Raw genomic sequence first — 17,557 nt, 5'->3', positions numbered from 1 at the left:
AGCTTACATACACAGATTATGTGCAAAGCATCCCACATCCAAAGTGTCTCTATGCTGGAGACATTGTACTGTGGGAGCAAATACCTCAGTGGAAAGTACTGACCAATATTTATCCATCATCTGGAACATCATTTGCAATGTGTGTGAACTCTGAGCTGTTTGAACTAGCCTGGTAGTGACATGATGCCAGCATTCTGCTTTGTAGCCATAGCAAACACGAGTAAGAGAAGTGATGTCTACCTTGATCATTCAGGTTTCTTATAAAAACTATCTTCCATATTATCATAAGGTGTTCTACTCACTGCTAAATAAAAACTGTATCTTTTTACATCAGGACTGGATAACCATCTGATGGTTTGGAGAATTATCTCAAGGAGAACTCTAAGTGGTCAAGTATTATTTGCAAAGCTAAGGCACATTTAAAAGAGTAATGTACTGGTATCAGTGCTGTCCCAGCATTTTGATTTCTGCTCAAATTGTTACCTAACTTCTCATTACCAGGAAGTAAAGCTTAAATCATTTTGTGCAAAGAATCAATCCTCATTCCTATTTCTGGCACTGAAGATAGGAATGAAGAAAATAATATGACTAAAGAGAAAAAGTTACACTATTTCTTCACCACATTATGATTCTTTCCCACCTCTTCTACTGCTCTTCCCATTCGTATTCAGAACCACTAGAAATATTAAAGGAAGCTTGAGGCAAAAATGTTTCTGATAAGTCCAATTATCAAAAAAAGCACCATGCTTGTATACTTTTCTACTGTTAATTTTTTTAAGCAGTCAGTTCATACTGCATTTTCTCCCAAGTATTAAAAAAATAGAACAGCATTGGGAGCATTAAAGTAACACTAGGCAGTCTTTTAATGTATTTTGCAATAATTTTCCCTTTCATCCCTAACTGCTATGAGTTCTTATTGTAACTGTCATGAGAAAGAAAGGCTGTGCTAGTCATGAAGACTATGATTACAATGAGAAAATTGTGAATGTATGTTTTCAGCAGCAGCTTATTTTCTTTTTTCTGTCTAGCTGTAGGATTTCCTATCTGACACTTAGCAGGGTCCGGATTTCTGAGCTTCCTTGTCTGATACAATGAAAGAGATCTTGTATTACCAGCACTTATTAGTTTTAGGATGTGGTACAAGGTTTCCTGGGCTGATGTTCTTTGTTGCTCCTTCATGGCTTACATTACCCTGTGGGTCAGCCCTGGTGACAGTGTGCCTCTCCTTGGCCATGGCACTTCTCATCTAAGGGAATGACTATTTTGAGTTATTCCATGCTCCATTTTACTGGAGCTTTTGATCATAAATCTAGGTTATTCTTTCCATACTGACAGTACGAAGATTCCTGATCTTCCTCTCTACCCTGTCACTTGTCATCCCTACTAGATTCCAACAGTTCCTCTCTCCACTTTTTGACCATTAGTAGTTCTATGGAAAAGGTTCTGGGGAGACTGCAGAGTTGCTGCTATCACTCAAAAGGGAAAGACAGAAATGTTACCATTTTACCATGTCTTTATGTTGCCATGCACTGATAGATCCCAGCTTGAACCAATTGTGAATTATTTCAGTTTACTCTATAAATGCTGAATATTGCAAATTTTGTAAAGAATGTGAGACTACACTTTGAGTAAGGCTAAGAGTATAAGGTCAGCCAAGTGGACAAAGAGGAGAGCAGGGCCTCAGCAAAACAAGTCAGTGTGAGAAACACTTAGGAACAACCTAAACCCACTCTTTTTTAGGTAGAAGAAAGAGATTTTAGTGATGACCTGAAGATGCCTGTGCAGATTGTCTTCAACCCAAGAATCCACTTAAAATTCTGAGACTGGAAGGGTGGAATTCATTTCAACTATTTTTAGACATCAGTAAGCAGTGAATCTATCTACATCTGAGCTCAAGTCAAAGAGAACTGTCTTCCTAGCCAATGGAGAGAAATGGACATTTTTAGGATATTGTTTTCTGATATCTGCTGGACCTCTGCATTAGGATGAGATTAACTGCTCCTGAAAGTACCAAATAGAGAAAGAATGCATCCTTGGTTGCATTCTTTAAATGGAACCTTTATTTATTCTAAGTTATTATTTTTGTGTTAAAGGCTACCTCTAGTGATTTCAAGCTTTTTGTGTCATTTGGCTGATTCCCTTCAAGGGAAGATGGGACAGTCCTGATTCAGGCTCTTCCTGATCCCACATCCAAACACAAATGACAAGAACATTGTGTTTGATCTTTTGCAAAGCTCATTTTCATAAAGAATGAATTGTTTCTTTATTGGGGAATCATTGATTTCTGAGTAATGGTTGAACTCTGAGTGAATTATTTGTGAGAAGTATGTAATCAGGAATGCCACCATGACACTGTCCTGTAATTGCAAATAAAAGATATTTAACATTAGAGACTCCAATTTGCCTTCAGAATTTTTGCACTAACAGCAGTTAATGGAATGGGAAGATGCTTTTGGCATTGTACTGTATTCTGTAATTCATGCCTGAACTGGGTAGATTGGTGTTGAATGCAAACTGGTTTTTCAGCACCACCTTACTTTGCTCCTAGATATCTCTGCTTTGAGTGCAAAGCTCCATCTAGAGAAAGCCCATAGTAGTACCACAGATCCCTTTCATCCTGACATGGCCTTTAGGGCAGGATGGTGTCCCTAGATGGTGGGACAGTGATTCTGAAAAGAGCTTAGAAGTCTTGGTAGATAACTCATTGCACATGATCTTCCAGTGTTAGGCAGTAACTAAAATGTTTAATGCAATCCTTATGTAAATATATAAGGATGTCTGAGGAAGGAGCAGGAGGAGTTGATGGGAGTTTTCTGTTTTTTTCACCCTTTTATTTGACATTATAAATGACTGCTGGAATATATCCATTTCTGGGACCTGCAAGTTTAAAAAGGATGTTGATGAATGGGAGAGAACTCAGCAGATTGAGTAGAAAACTGGAGTGTTTATTAAAAATAGAATTTGTTTTGTTTAGCACAACAAAAGGTGAGCTCTGGAATGAAGGGAGAGAAACCATCAACAACATCATCAACTCCTCGGAAGGACTCGGGACACTGGCGACTCGCTGTAACACTCCCCTCAGACTCACGCCGAGAACTGTAGGATGCAGAGCAGCTGGGGAGCGGTAAGCACAGTGGCAGAGAAAGGTGTAAATAGTAGGAAGTGTGCTAATCATTTTGGCTATAACATTATTGAAACTTTTTCTGTATTACTATTCTTTTCTCCCCCCCGCACCCTTTTTTTCCCTATAATAATTATATCTGGTATAATACTAATTCTCTGATTAAACTGCTAAGTTAACAACTCCTGGCTTTGCAAACAAGGTGCTTCCTTTTGCCTTGTCCTAGTTTCAGTGGGGATAGAGTTAATTGTCTTCCTAGTAGCTGGTACAGTGCTATGTTTTGAGTTCAGTATGCAAAGAATGTTGATAACACTGATGTTTTCAGTTGTTGCGAAGTAGTATTTAATCTAAAGTCAAGGATTTTTCAGCTTTTCAAGCCCAGCCAGCAAGAAAGCTGGAGGGGCACAAGAAGTTGGCACAAGACACAGGCAGGGCAGCTGACCAAACTGGCCAAAGGGGTATTCCATACCATGGGACGTCACATCTAGTATGGGAACTGGGGGGACTGGGGGTGGGGGATCGCCGCTGGGGGACTAACTGGGTGTCGATTGGCGGGTGGTGAGCAATTACACTGCGCATCATTCATACATTCCAATCATTTTATTATTGCTGTTGTCATTTTATCAGTGTTATCATTATCATCATTAGTTTCTTCTTTTCTGTTCTATTAAACCGTTCTTATCTCAACCCACGAGTTCTACTTCTTTTCCTGATTTTGTCCCCAATCCCACTGGGGGGTGATTGTGGTGAGCAAGTGGCTGCGTGGTGCTTAGTTGCTGGCTGGGGTTAAACCATGACATGCCTATAGCAAGATTTGCAATGTTAGCAAAACTGGGTAAATTTACATTGATCCTTCCTTTAATTTTCAGCAAGATAGTGAGCCACGATTTGCCACCATGCCCTCATGTTTAATAGCTGTTAGGCTACATAAATATGTCTAAGCCTTCTAGACTCCATTTACAAATTTGGGTCTCTACTGTCAGTGAGTATCCTATGTTAGTGAATTCCACAACTGAGTTATTTGCTGTGTAAAAGAAGTACATCTTTCTTAATTTAAAATCTCCTATAACATTTAATTTGGAGTACTTCACTTTTTGAGTTACAAGAAATAATGAATATTTCACTACACTTAGTATATCAGCTCTGTTAGATCCCTTCATGTGGCCAAGATGAAGACCTCTAGTGTTTTCTGTTTTTCTGATGTGGATGGGCTTCCATATTTTCCTATATATCTGAGCAGCCTGCTGCTTTTCTCTATGCTTCTTGTTTTATTGCCTGTGAACTTTATTTTTAGGGCTGACAGAAAACAGTAACAATATCCACCCCTAAATAATTTTCCTCAGTCTTTTCCAACAGTGATTATCAGTAGTTCTCTGGCTTGAGGTGGTTCCTGCTGTAACAATAACCAAAACAGATAATATTTTCTCTAGTACTTTGCTAACATTTTTACTCTTATAGATAAATCCAAAATAATTCCATTGACGTCAGTGGAGCTACTTCAGATTGACATTGCTGAAACTGAAAACATAATTGTGATACCATTAATCGTACGTTAAGAATATCTTGTTTGAGACAGGTTTTGTTTAAGATATAATTTTATAAAAACAGAAAAAAGAAAACATCTTCAAATTGGATGAATTTTCCAGTTAACCTATCAAGGAAAAGTCAAGAGGATGGTACTGTGACAGGCCATACTTCATACTTTTGCAGCTCATCATCTCTTTTCCACCACATATCTGTGAGCTTTTTACCTGTGGCAGCTTTAATATACATTGCTAAGGCTGGAACTGCTGCTGATGTCATTAAATTTATTCTCCAGAGATCTTATTTCCCTGTTAATACCAGGTATCGCTGGCCCTCATCTAGAGTATGTAGCAATTAAGCCCCATTATGGAATTAAAAGCTGAAACAACAGGAGCCTTTGTGCAAAGCCAACTTCCTGCACAGACTGGGGTGGGAGCTCAGCTGTCTAATGGCAGGGTTATCCCTGGATCTGAATGCATCACAGACGACAGGGTGCCAAGGGCAGTACCCTTGTTTCTCTTAGGAACAGCAGCCAGTAAAGTCAAATATATATTTTTATTTTTCATCTGAGAAGGAAAAGGGGCCCTGGATGGAACTGTATATAAATGAGAAAGAAAGCAGAGATATATTCAGAAAGCAGTGAGATAGACAATTATTAAATAGCCAGATGAAGATAGCATTGGCAAAATAACCTTGTAAAAGGAGTGTAAGAGAGAGCACTTGGGTAGATTGCAAAGCTTGGAACAGCAGGTTGGACTTAAGGATATAACCTGTAGAACGGCAAAAAAAAAAGTCAAACATAAGGACAGCTATACTGGATCCAAAAAATATCTGTGTAGCTCACTATTAGGTCCCCCATAAGGACCACCTAGACAAGAGTATAATAGGACAAACATACAGTAGTAATTCCTAAGAAAAACCTACCTTGTTGGGTAGGAGAAATGGTAGACTGAAAGAAAGGACTGAGGTCTTGTTTGAATGTGCATTACCCCAGCATAGCCAAACACTTCTCCTCACCAAGGAGAAGAGGAGACAATGTGGACACAGTAATTAAAAAAAATAAAAAAATCTAAAAATGTCTAAAAATGTCTAAAAAGAAGGAGGGATGTTCTGTAGAGAGATTAATGTGAAATGAAAAAGCAGTGACTTAAGGCTAGGAGAGGGGGATTGGTAAGTCCCCCCTGCTCGCCTCAAAACGGTATGTGTTTAAACTGTAGAAATTGCTAGTGCTTTGAGTAAAATGCTATTTCTGTTCTATTTGGCAAAGGCAGATGAGAAGAGATGAGGACTCTTCCTGCAGTGTTTCTAATGGCTCAGGAAACAACAAACTTCATTGCTTTTTTTTTATATTGTAGGATATACAAACTGTTTCAAAACCTTATAAAATAACAAATATTTAAAATCTAGATAATGAAAAAAAGCTAGAGCATAGCACTGGGCTTTTATTCAGATGAATAAAGTAACTAACCTGTGATACTGTTTCAATTTATACTAATCAAATTTAATCTGTACATACATCTATATGGACAGATAAATTTATATAAGACAATTATATTTAAAAGCACTTCTAAAAAAAGAAAAATTAATCAATGGTACAATTAAAATTATCCAAATGTGTATTTTACCTTAGACTTTTATTAGACAGCAGATGGAGTAGAATCAATATTGTAGCGTGAATTAAAACTAGTATTTTTCTACAGGTCCTATGCACCTCTTGAACACAATTCTCAGACATATATCAACTTTGCCCACTCAGAATATCACTCCCTGTTTGATGGAGTAGGCTCAAGATACCTGAATGACTGGGTAAGACCCAATAATAGCTTCTTTAGGGTAGTAACCATGACTTTTTAAAACAGGAGTAAAGCTTATCCTTTACATGTGGATGGTCAAAGGACATATCAGAAATGTTAACACATTTGACAGTTCATTTGCTGCTTGTTGTACTATCTGGAACAGCAAAGCTGCGTTTAAATATATTTTTGTTTAAAAGAACAGTTGTACAAGCAAACAAAACTTCAAAGCCCTACCAAAACAAAATTCTATGTGATTACCCATTTCTTCTTCTGTGTGGAAGAGGAGGGAGCAGATGCTATTTAAGTGACATAATGCACTTAGATGTCCTCACATAGGTACTAGAGAGAGCATGTAAAAACTTGCACGGAATGCAGGAGAATAAAGTGAAGAAGGAAGAGGCAGCAGGGCCCTTGCTAAATTTGCTCGTCCCTGATTTCCCCTAATGGTAGGATATATAGTAGTAGCTGCTGTGGGCTTGTGGACAGGCAAGATGCACTTTAAAACAGGGTGTAAAGCCAGTGCAGTTTGCCGAGCTGTACCACTAGATGGAGGCAGATATTGCATAGTTCACATCTAGTAAGCAGGGTGAGGCATGCCAGTGGCAGCCATTTTCCACAAAGAGGTCCTGTGTGCAAATGGAAGCACAGCAGGAGTTCGGTAAGTGGTAAGATGCTGCTGACAGCTCATCAGTAGTGCCTTTGCCCTCTCTGAAGACAAAAATCCTGGCTCCTGCTTTATCTCACATGCTGTGGAGATACTAGCTGAGCACTGCTGCCTCTCGGAGATGCCTCCTTCAAGACACAAGGGTGCCTCATTCCCACCTTGTGCTGGCCCCTGTGACAGGTACACCTGCCCCAATAAAGACCAGAACTTCTCAACCGCTGGAAGGAAAGTGTTAAACTAGAAGCTGTGGTTTGGGGGTCGAGCCACCTGGTACCCACGGTGACTGGAGTCACATACACAGAGTGCCCCAAGTCACGTACTCCAGCTACCTGAGCCCGTCAGAAGCACCTCATCCAACAAAACACTTCGGTCCAGAGAAGTTTCTAGACCCTTGACCATATATGACCACGAGCCCCAATCTGACCTAGGGCATAAATGGAGCTCACCAGAAGACCCCCTTGAGCCAGTCTTCCTTGGAGCAGCGGGTCTGTGGTCGGAGACTCCGCTTAGATTGGGATGCCGTCTAAGGAAACTCCCTGGGGTTGAGTGCCTTGCCTTATTGGTAAGTGCTATGTGTGTTTTGAGTCATCATTCTAAGCTTAGATTTGGTTACAGTTTGTGTAGTGATAGTTCCAAACTGACATCCTGAACCTGTAAATAAGTTGTGTTTGTCACAGCACTTGCAACCTAATATTCCTGTTCAATCTGGCTGTTAAATTTCAATATCACTTAACATTCCTACTCAATTTGACCATTGCATTTTGATATCATTAAAGAAAATTTACTTCTGAAGTATATCGCTGCTGGCCTAGTGTTTCTGTGACAGCCCCGCTGCAGGCCCATCAGCTCATGTGCTCACTGGAAGCTGTCTTCCAGATGTCTCCCATTGTCAGGACAGTCTTCTGAGGAATACACCTCTGGAGTTTTATCTCATTTCTCTCAGTTCATACAGAAATTAATTGTACACTAGAAAACAGATATGCTACTTTCAGTCAAGTATTTGTTCTCATGCCTTCCTCATTTGTCTGTACAGTGCCTTCTCCAGCATGGTGCATGGATTGTCCCATGCATCCTCAGGAATGATTCTTTCTGCACAGTCTTTCCTCTGATGACGCCTGTCTTCTATGCCTGTTTTCTCTTTAAGAAGCAATAGGGAGTGACTTGAGCTCAATAAAGAGCATGGTGTGTCTCTGTTTTTTGCTATGTTCCCTGTGGGCACTTTGGCCAAGAGAACAGGGTACTTTCTGTCAACATTTCATCTTTCCAGGACTCACCAGGTCGATCCAAGTTGGTCGAGCACCCACACAGGCCATGGAGCTCACTAGTCCCATTCTTCGTAGTCTTTAATGCAGTCTGGGATCTGCCCCTCTATTCTGGGACTTCCTGATTTTCTTGTACATCAAGACACCTGTGCCATCAGAATACTATCCACTTAGCACTAGCTCCTTCATCTTTGAGCTTCATATGGAAGAAATGGCTAGTAACTGATGGAAGTGTTTTCAAAATTCTGTCTTACCAGAGGTGAGAAACCTTTCTGAGGGGGAAGCACTTGAAGGAACCATGCTTCATACCCTATCCTTACATATCCTTGACACTCTGGATGTCTGTCAGTGACTTATTTCAGCCATCCCACCATCTGGTGCTGCTTCTTGCAGCAGATATTAGGTTAGATGGACTAGACTAACAGGAAATCTTTATGGAATAAACTGCTATTCATTGGGCAGGTTTGGAGCTCTAATTCTCTCTCCTCACCTCTTCAGCTGGTTGCTCCTTCTCCTTATGGAGAAGGTGGCTGTAGGGTTGCTCCCTTGCCATTGCTGGAGGCAGGTCCAAGGCAATCACAGAGCCGTGGGAATCTCATGAATGGTGAAGATCCTTTTTCTGATGCAGTACCTTGAAGATAAAGTGTCAGCTAGGAAGGAAGTGATTAGAAGAGGCCAGAAGGAAAGCAGCAAAGGTAGTTTCCCAATGTGACAGAGAGGAATTGACCTTCATTCCTTACAACTTGTTTCACCTCCCTTCTAGCTCCAGGGAGCCAGCAGGAGCAAACCCCAGAGATCAGTTGGTACCCAGAAACTTGACTGGGAATTAGGCCTACCTTGGGAAGTATATTAGTGTTTAGATGCTATCCTAGGAAATGTTTATGTTTAGTGGCTGAAAGAGCAGGACTTGAGTCTTCTGAGTATAGCTAGATTAAAATTGCCTCTCCTCCTTTCCACCTGGCCCTTGAATTGCAAAAGATGCCACCACTTTCTTGTGTCCCACATTGCCTGTAAGCAGACTTCCTTCTCTCAGGTGTCCTGCACCAAACCTGGGGCTGAGCAAAACTTTTTCCCAGTTTTATGTGGACTCAGAGCCCTTGCAATACCAGGCAGCAGCTCTTGAACTGGAAAAGGCTTTTGGATAAAGGCTGGGAAATGCTGTCAAGCTTTTGAGACGCTAGACCTTTGTGCACATTTGGCAAATGCACTGAGGTAAAAGCAGCCTTCTCTCCCCACTAGGGACCATAAAAAACTCCTAATAGAGAAACCATTGGTCTCATAAGAGTTTATCCTGCTAAATATACACAAAAGCTCCAGTGTTTGTAGGCCAGTGCCTGTGTGCAAAGTAAGCTATTCTTATCACATCCTTCCCAGCCTCTCCAAGGACTGAGCCCAGTGGAGGCTTTGAAGTTTCTCAGGTGATGCTTTGCTCAGGGAGCCAGGAAGGCACAGCCATTTTCTCCTGGGATTGAGAGACAAGGACGCATTTTCCCATGTCATTTCAGCCTTTCAGTGACGCCAGGAAGACAGCCATCCCACCCTGCAGCAGAGAGCAGCTCAGGCCCCCAGGACAACTGGCCAGCTCCAGCAACCAGGAGGCCATCCTAGTGTTTCCAAAGTTATACCCGTCTGTGCTTGGTTTTGTTTTCTGGCAATGTGGGATTAGTCTTCCAAAGGAGGGAAGGAGAATTCCTCTTTTGTTTTTTTTTTAAATTTCAAAATACCTGATAGGTGTTTGAGTATCACAGTGGACAATGTGAATCCTAGTCTACTACTTCTCGAACCTGCTTCTCTGGCAAGCCAGGGAGGACACAAAGCTGAAAAGCTGTTCCCTTTGGGAAAGCATCCCAGCCCATGCTGAAGGAAGCACTGTGGAGACCTACTCCTCTATGTGTGAGCCATATGGGAAGCACACTGCTATTCTGAGGAGGCAGCAGTAGGTACTGTGAAGGGCCAGGACATGCATGAGAACTGAAAGCAAGCCAGGAATAGGGTTTGTAACCCCAGCAGTAAATGCACACCCACTCTTTAGGTGCCTGTTCCTCTATTCAGAAAGATATTTGTCTGTCTGTCTATCACACGTGCAGGCATTATTTAATCCCCCAGTGAAATGCCAGAAATAAAAAAAAAAAAATAAAAATTAGACAACAGAGTATACAATTTTGAGGTTTTTTTAATTGCTAAGTGAAATTGTATAAAGTGCAAACAAATCAATATAAAAATTCCGGGAGAGAAAGTGCAGTCCAGGAGTTTACCGCTTTAATTAGCTAGAGGATTAAAATTGGTTTGGAACACCAAAACAACCAGATGTGAATTCTTTGGTCTTTTTGAAGCACTTTCTTCAAGAGTTTGACGACTTTCTCCCTGTGGGAAAGAAGCACAAAACATGGAGACTGTACTGGAAATGGACATCACAGGCAACTATGTTGTATTCCTAGTATTCCTCTAGCATGCCCTGAGGAGGGTGGTGCCTAAAAAAAGCAAGCCTGGCAAAGTTTACCCCATGGGCTCAATTCTGGTTATGCTCGACTCCTACTGCTGAGAAGTTTCTGCCTTCACTGAACTGTCCCATTGACTTAGTAAGTGCCACAGTATCTCTCATTTTCCTGCCAGTAGCTCCACTCACTGAAACAGCTGATTTGCAGAGCAAGGTCCACAGGATTTGTTTGGCAATATGTAGGTGTGCAGGAAGACAGTGCACCAGGCCACTGCACTGCTGCTCCATCACCTCTTGGTTACAGTGGAGACACACTACAGAAGGAACATAGTGGATGGAGCATGCAGGCATGTGTTTTCCCCAAGTTTGTCCCTCTTCTTTCTTTTTGGTAATATAACAAGGACCTTGCAATCAGGGAGAGCAGTGAAACCTGTACCCCAGTAGGTTTTATCTTGAAAATCAAATCTCATCATGAATTTACCATATAACTTCTGAATTCCTCGCCTATCATCCTCTGAAAGTCTGAAGGTTGCTGGGTTCACGTATGAGTAGATAGGGTACATCAGAGCTTCACGGTCATTTGAATGAGCAAGTCCCAAAGAATGGCCAAATTCGTGAGCAGCAACAAGGAACAAATTAACTTCTGCAGCACAAAAGCATAGAAAAGTATGTTAAAGGTATGGCATTTCTTTTTAGCATACAAAGAATTGAAGTAGCAGGAGAGTTTATATCTTTCATTCTCTTGGAATGAGACCTTGGAGTTTTGATCTTTCTTATGTAACTATAATATTTTAATAAAAACATTGCATACACATCTAGACCCTGAGTCTCTTTCCAACTCTGCTTTTAGTGAACCTTATTCCTACAAGCAAGTCATTTTACCTTTTCATAATTTATGTAGAAAACAGCAGCTTGTAGTCCTTGTTTAGCCTGTGAAAAGTGCTTTAAAATATGGATGGAACAGGCATTGTGTAGCTGCTAATGATAATGAAGCACAAGTACTGAGAAAGCTAGTTTAAAAGAACCGAAATGTTGGTACTTAAATGGTACCAAAACATGAAGAGCTATGGAAGGCATTTCCTATGACTGTGTTCTTCTAACATGTACAATATTTGCCTTTCCCCTTCATACACACATGTGGGTTTTACCTCGGTTGGACTCTGACCACCTTTCATCATCATCAAAATGAGCATCTCCACCAAGCCCTTCTCCAGGTGCAAATGCATGAGCTAATGTGTTACCTCTTCCATCAAAAGGATATCCATCACCATGCTCTGCATTTGAAAAGAAATAAATGTCATCAGATGGCATCAGCTGTAATGTTTAAATTCAGCAAATTGAAGCACGTTGTTTGTTTGTTTGTGCTAGTTTTGTTCATTACCAATCCTTAAAAAAAAATCCTACAATAACACAAGGTTGTAAAAATGAGGAGCAAGGCTTAGAAAACACTCTCCAAATTCATGACTTAAGTTCAAGACTTGTATTTGATAATTAAGGCTGCTGCATATTTTGGAAAGAGCTGAACATTTTTTCTGAGCCTTTGTCAGAAATGTGGTTCTGAGGCAGCAACCAGAGATTATTTCAGAATAAATACTTAATGCTTGACAACATTATAAGCGCCTGAATGTTTTCAGTGTTGGAAAGTGCTGGGCAGCATTAGCTGCAGACATTCTCACTTGTACTGATTTTAGTGGAAGACAATGATTTGGGATAGATAACCATGTTCCTGAAGAGCTAAGTTCATTTGCCCCCAGCCTTGGGGTACAGTCTATTACCTACTTCTATCACACTACATGTGGAATGTTACCATTTCCTACATTGAGTGCAGGAGTTGACAGGACAGTATATTTGTACCAGCTCTGAAAATTTCCCCCTACCCCTTAGTGAGCCTCTGACTTGATTGAAGAGTATTTGGGGACTCAAATGTCTATGTCCTTTCCCCCAGATCATGTGGGTGGACCTCGGGGCAGGTCTGACAGAGGCAGAAGAGACCTAGTCCTATTGTGTGACAAGGGATTAAAACCTATTCCAGCTTGCAAGATCCCTTCTCACTGACGGGCACATTAGTCAACTCTTCATGGCAACTTAGTATGCTTCCCATCAGTGAAGCATGAGCTTGGGACATTTTGGTGTTTGTATGCAGTCATCTACTTGTAAGCCAGGTGTCTGATCTTCACCTGGAGAGTGCAGATCTAGGAAATATTGTCAATGGATCTAGAGAACAAGTCAGCTACCCTTAAAGTAGGCATTTAGTTTGCCTGAGTTGAGTCAGTTTAGGTGCCAGGCACAAGTTAAAGGTATGGCTACATTAATGTATTAGTCTGGATCGCAAATGAGCTTCTGAAGTGACTCTACTGGTCATCTGCATTTACCATGCTTTGGCTTGCAGCTTGGTGCAATCTTGGAGTGCACCAATGGGATTCCTTCTAGAAGAAAATCAACCAGAAGATACTCTCTATGGCCAAACCTAATGCATCCCCACTGCCAAAGACTGTTTAGTCCAGGGAACCAGACTAGACCTGGACAAAAGTAAATCCGCTTGAACCTGCCTGAATCCAGCCTGTGGAGGCTGGATCTTCAGAACCAGCTGGTTTGCTCTACAGATTTGTTCCCATTAGTTTGCACTGTTTGTCAAGGCAGACAGAGCCTTGAACATCTAAATTTAGGGGTGTCATTCTGGAGCTGAATTCTCCCTCCATTTCACAGCTGTAACTCTGAAAGGATTTTCTAATGGTTTCATAGGAGTAAAACTGAATCATAACATGTAAATTTTGGGGCATGATGAAAGATAAAATTTATGCAGACTTCAGAATAATTCCAAACTCTTTGTTCTTTCTTAAAGCTGTGACTATAAAAATACATGCTTTGAGTCAAATATGGACCATTGCATTTTAAAAATGACAGATATTCTCACCACGACGTGCAAATCCAATCACAATGTCTGCGTGTCTGTTGAATACTCTTTGGAACTGCAGTGGAGTCACATCACTCCATACCATAAAAGCCCTTCTAATTGCATCATCCACTTTCTTTTGGGGTAGATCAGGTGTATAATTGACAATCCTGACAGCAAAAGGAAACAGATTAATGTCATTTAGGGTGTGAAGAAAACCCACATAGTTAAATACAAAGCAACCCCTTTCCCTGTAAAACCTGAAACATCACTAACTTGTAAGTCAAATGTGTCTTTTTCCATCTTGGATTTCCAGGAAAAGTTTTGTAATCTTCTATATCGGGGACTCCACATCTGGGCTGTTTCATTATTTCTTCTGTTTCTGCATTTAATTTTCCAGTTACAGTCAGGTGGAAAAACCTCTGCATTTCTTTAATCCTCTCTTCTAAGCTTAGGGTTCGTGTTTTTGTAAGAACTGGAAAGAATTTATCAAGATATGCCTGGAAGAAGAAAAGGAAAATAAAAATTAATACATGTATCTGTGATCTTTTGGCAATGCATTTTACATTTGATTAAATTGTTTCATCATCCTGCAGTCACAGCTAGTTTTAGATGTATTTTTTCTTCCTATTTCAGTTTACCAAATGCTGTTCTCTCTGTAGTGTAGATTAATTAGCATATATAAAAAGAGTTGCAATAGCAACGAAACACTGTAAGCAAGGAGTCCTTTTAAGTAAACACAATTTACTGCTCTGTAAATCTGCAGCCTTCAGTGTAGTCTACATAATATTTTTGAGATGTTTTAAAAATTACATGCTCCCCTTTATTTGCCAGTTGGAACTTGGTCTCTTTTGTAAGTTAGACTTAGGGTGCCTAAGCTAGACAGCAAGTTTAAATTGTTTTATATCACTTCTGCAAAAAGTGTTGTGGTAATGTAAGATAAGAAGATAATATAAACAGACAGGAAAGAAAGCTGAATCAAAGATCAGGTTATTCATAATGCAGTTATGTTGCACCCCTGCTAACATACCTTTACATTCTCCAAGTTTGTGTTGCTCCATGATTCTGTTTTAAGTTGTGCTGGAAAAGCAAGACTCTTAGGTAGGAGGATGGCAGCACAAAGTAGGAGGTATTGCATAGTGCCCAGCTTGCCAAGGAGCCTTGCTGCAGCAGAAAGGGTTTGACCTTCTGTCTCCGAAGACCACAGCTAAAATGCTTTTATAGATCCTGATAGCTCCAAGCAGCAATTACGTATGTGACTCACTTTTTGGTGGTGTTAATGTAATGTCATCACTATTCTAAGAAGTAAATGAAAGCATGTTAAACAAATCTTTCCTTTAACTTCCCTGTTGATGTCATGTCACAGCTAGCAGCCAGCTTTGGCTCTCTCTTTTCATATTATTACGGTAGTGAAACCACAAGGTCATAGGGAAGTTCATTTTATGTAACTTCATCAGTACAGTTACTGTATAATCACTTCTTACTGTGCTTCCCCCAAGTTCTTTATACACAAAGGCATTTTGCAGCAGCCTTTTGGTCAGGCAGCCTGCCTGTGTTAGTTAATGCAGGGGCAGAGATGAGATGGATGGGAGTGCCATTTCACTGAAACTACTAGCATTTCCCCAGGAGCATGCATAACACTGTCTAGGTAATTTTTCTGATTGAAATTCTCTTGTGAGAAATCCTATCCTGCAGGAAATCCAGTTCAGTGAACTTAAAGAGGTTTCTGCTGTTTTTACAGAGATCGGAAGACAGCTCTTTAAATGTGCCCTCTAGAAATAGGAGGCAATGGGAAGCCTTTGCCCTTCTCCTCCCAAATGAGATGGCCTTTCAGGAGAGTCTCTTTACATTGGAGAACTAGATGTAAAATGTAACTTACAAGAATGGGTGAAAGCCTTCAGGAAAAAAGAGAGGAGCTTACCCTAACAAATGTGGACCTATCTTCCACCTCCAGCTGTACCAGTGCAATCTGACAGAGGTCCGTGAAGCGGTGGCAGAGAAACCAAAGTTGAGAAGGGCAGCCACAACCTCCCTGGTCCCCTGATACTAACACTGGTCCACCAAACCCTACTGGAAGTGATAGCTTTTGAGGACTGTAAACACCAGTCCACAGTCTGGCTTGTTATTTTTTCAGGGTGTGCTGTTTCGTGACCATATTACCACTAATCGGAAAGGAAAGGCGCATAAATGGGAAAAGACCATTACTGTTTCTCACAATAGGACAGCTCGTATGGGTATAGCTGAACATGTATGGAAGAGTTTATGGCTTACTAGCTTAAGTCCAATGTACTTCTGACTGACATAATGAGAAAGGCTTTGATTTCAGAGAGAGATGAGCTATACCAAAACACTACTGAATTATACAGGAGAGGACTACATTACGCAGTAATGTCTGAAACAATCGCTAAAGGAACAATGCTTCCACCTGCTATTGAAAACAGCCCAGATACCTGCCATGTGATCATTTCTGTACATTTTGGTAGGCTTACAGGAAATTTATCGATGTCCAAATTTTAAAGCTTGATGAAAAAAAGCTGGTTTATTGTTAGGATCAGGTTCATTTTTTTCTTCCTCAACAACTGACTTTATGTCTGACTGTGGCAGTAAAGTAGGATCTGGGCCAGAGTCTGGGTGGCAGGACATGAGGATGTGTTTAAACCAGTTTGAACTTCGTGACTCTAGCATGTGGTACTTATTATTTCCTCATATACACAAAAGGAATTTGAAGGCCTCCGGAGCCCCATTCTAGTTGACAGACTATTGAGCAACTCACATATATCTTTAACTGGGCCATGGGCAGAACTGAAAAGGAGAGTTAGACACAAGAGCTTGCTGTGAAAGGACAGGCGTCATGTTCAATTTTATTTTCTGCTGAAAATTTGTTAACTCCCCTTCCCTTTTTCTTTTTTTTTAGAGAGAGAGGGTTTCAATGAACATTAATTGAACTAAAAAACTTTCTGTGAAAAGAATTTTCATTTCTTTGGGCTCAAAATCAGCAGGAATCAATATAATTCTAATAAGATCAATATCAAAAGGAAACAGATGCTGATTTTTAGATTTAGCTGTGTGAATTTTCCAGACTTTATCTTTTTTTCTTGATCTTGACTGACAAAAACTGTTGTGGGTCAGGAAAAATAATTTCCTGCACAATCATAGTCATATCATTTACATTCAGCAGAGAACCTGTGCCTGTGCCAGAGAGTATGGCCCGTGTAGAGAAAGTTCAAGGAGGTCAGAAGAAACACTGTTACAGACATTTAATAATAGAAGTTGCTGTAGCCACACGGTGAAAATAAAAGCACTCCATGATGTAAAATTCTGTTAAGAAGACTCACAATATTGCCACTGAAATGTTTACACTGTGATATTTTCTGAGCTGGGTAACCCTGCTGTGAACAAGGATGCTTCATGAAACTACATTCTATGTAGAACTCGTTGATGGGCATCAGAGCTTTTGTAGTCTAGAGAAAAATACATTGAAACTAAGAACTGAGCCTCGTTTGGACATGACTGGGATGAAAAAGTGAAGAGGAACTGAATGATTCAGTGCTAAATGAACACTGTTTCTTGGTCATTTGACTTCGACAGGAGGCTCAGCTGGATTCTGCCCAACCTGAATGCAGCCAACAGTGTTAGTGCAAGTCAAAAGCTGTTCAAATGTTTGTGTGAATATTATGGGTCTAGCAGAAGAAGAAGGTGGAGTGAGGGTTGTCTTCCAAGGTAGTCATTGCCTGGAAACTGGCTGGACATCAATCTGCTTGTGGGAGCTGGTGAGCCTTTGCATCACTTGCCCCCCAAGCTCCTTTCTTTCACTTATTAAACCATCTGTATCTCAATCCATGAGTTTTTTCTCTTTTACA

General features: G+C 40.6%; 1 protein-coding gene across 1 annotated transcript; it reads right to left on the bottom strand.

Annotated features, from left to right (window-relative positions):
• Positions 1-10,581: 10,581 nt before the first annotated feature.
• MMP7 (matrix metallopeptidase 7) lies at positions 10,582-14,886 on the bottom strand. The gene is made up of 6 exons (XM_075050429.1): positions 14,728-14,886; positions 13,974-14,197; positions 13,719-13,867; positions 11,953-12,078; positions 11,286-11,447; positions 10,582-10,731 (listed from the first exon to the last, which is right to left on the bottom strand). Exons 1-6 carry the CDS (start codon positions 14,833-14,835, stop codon positions 10,709-10,711), a joined length of 792 nt encoding a protein of 263 aa, XP_074906530.1. The 5' UTR covers positions 14,836-14,886; the 3' UTR covers positions 10,582-10,708.
• Positions 14,887-17,557: the final 2,671 nt, after the last annotated feature.

The sequence above is a fragment of the Buteo buteo genome, chromosome 18, assembly GCF_964188355.1.
Source record: "Buteo buteo chromosome 18, bButBut1.hap1.1, whole genome shotgun sequence".
NCBI classification, from domain to species: Eukaryota; Metazoa; Chordata; class Aves; order Accipitriformes; family Accipitridae; genus Buteo; species Buteo buteo.
Note: the sequence above shows the minus strand (reverse complement) of the source record. Positions and strands in the feature narration are given on the sequence as shown.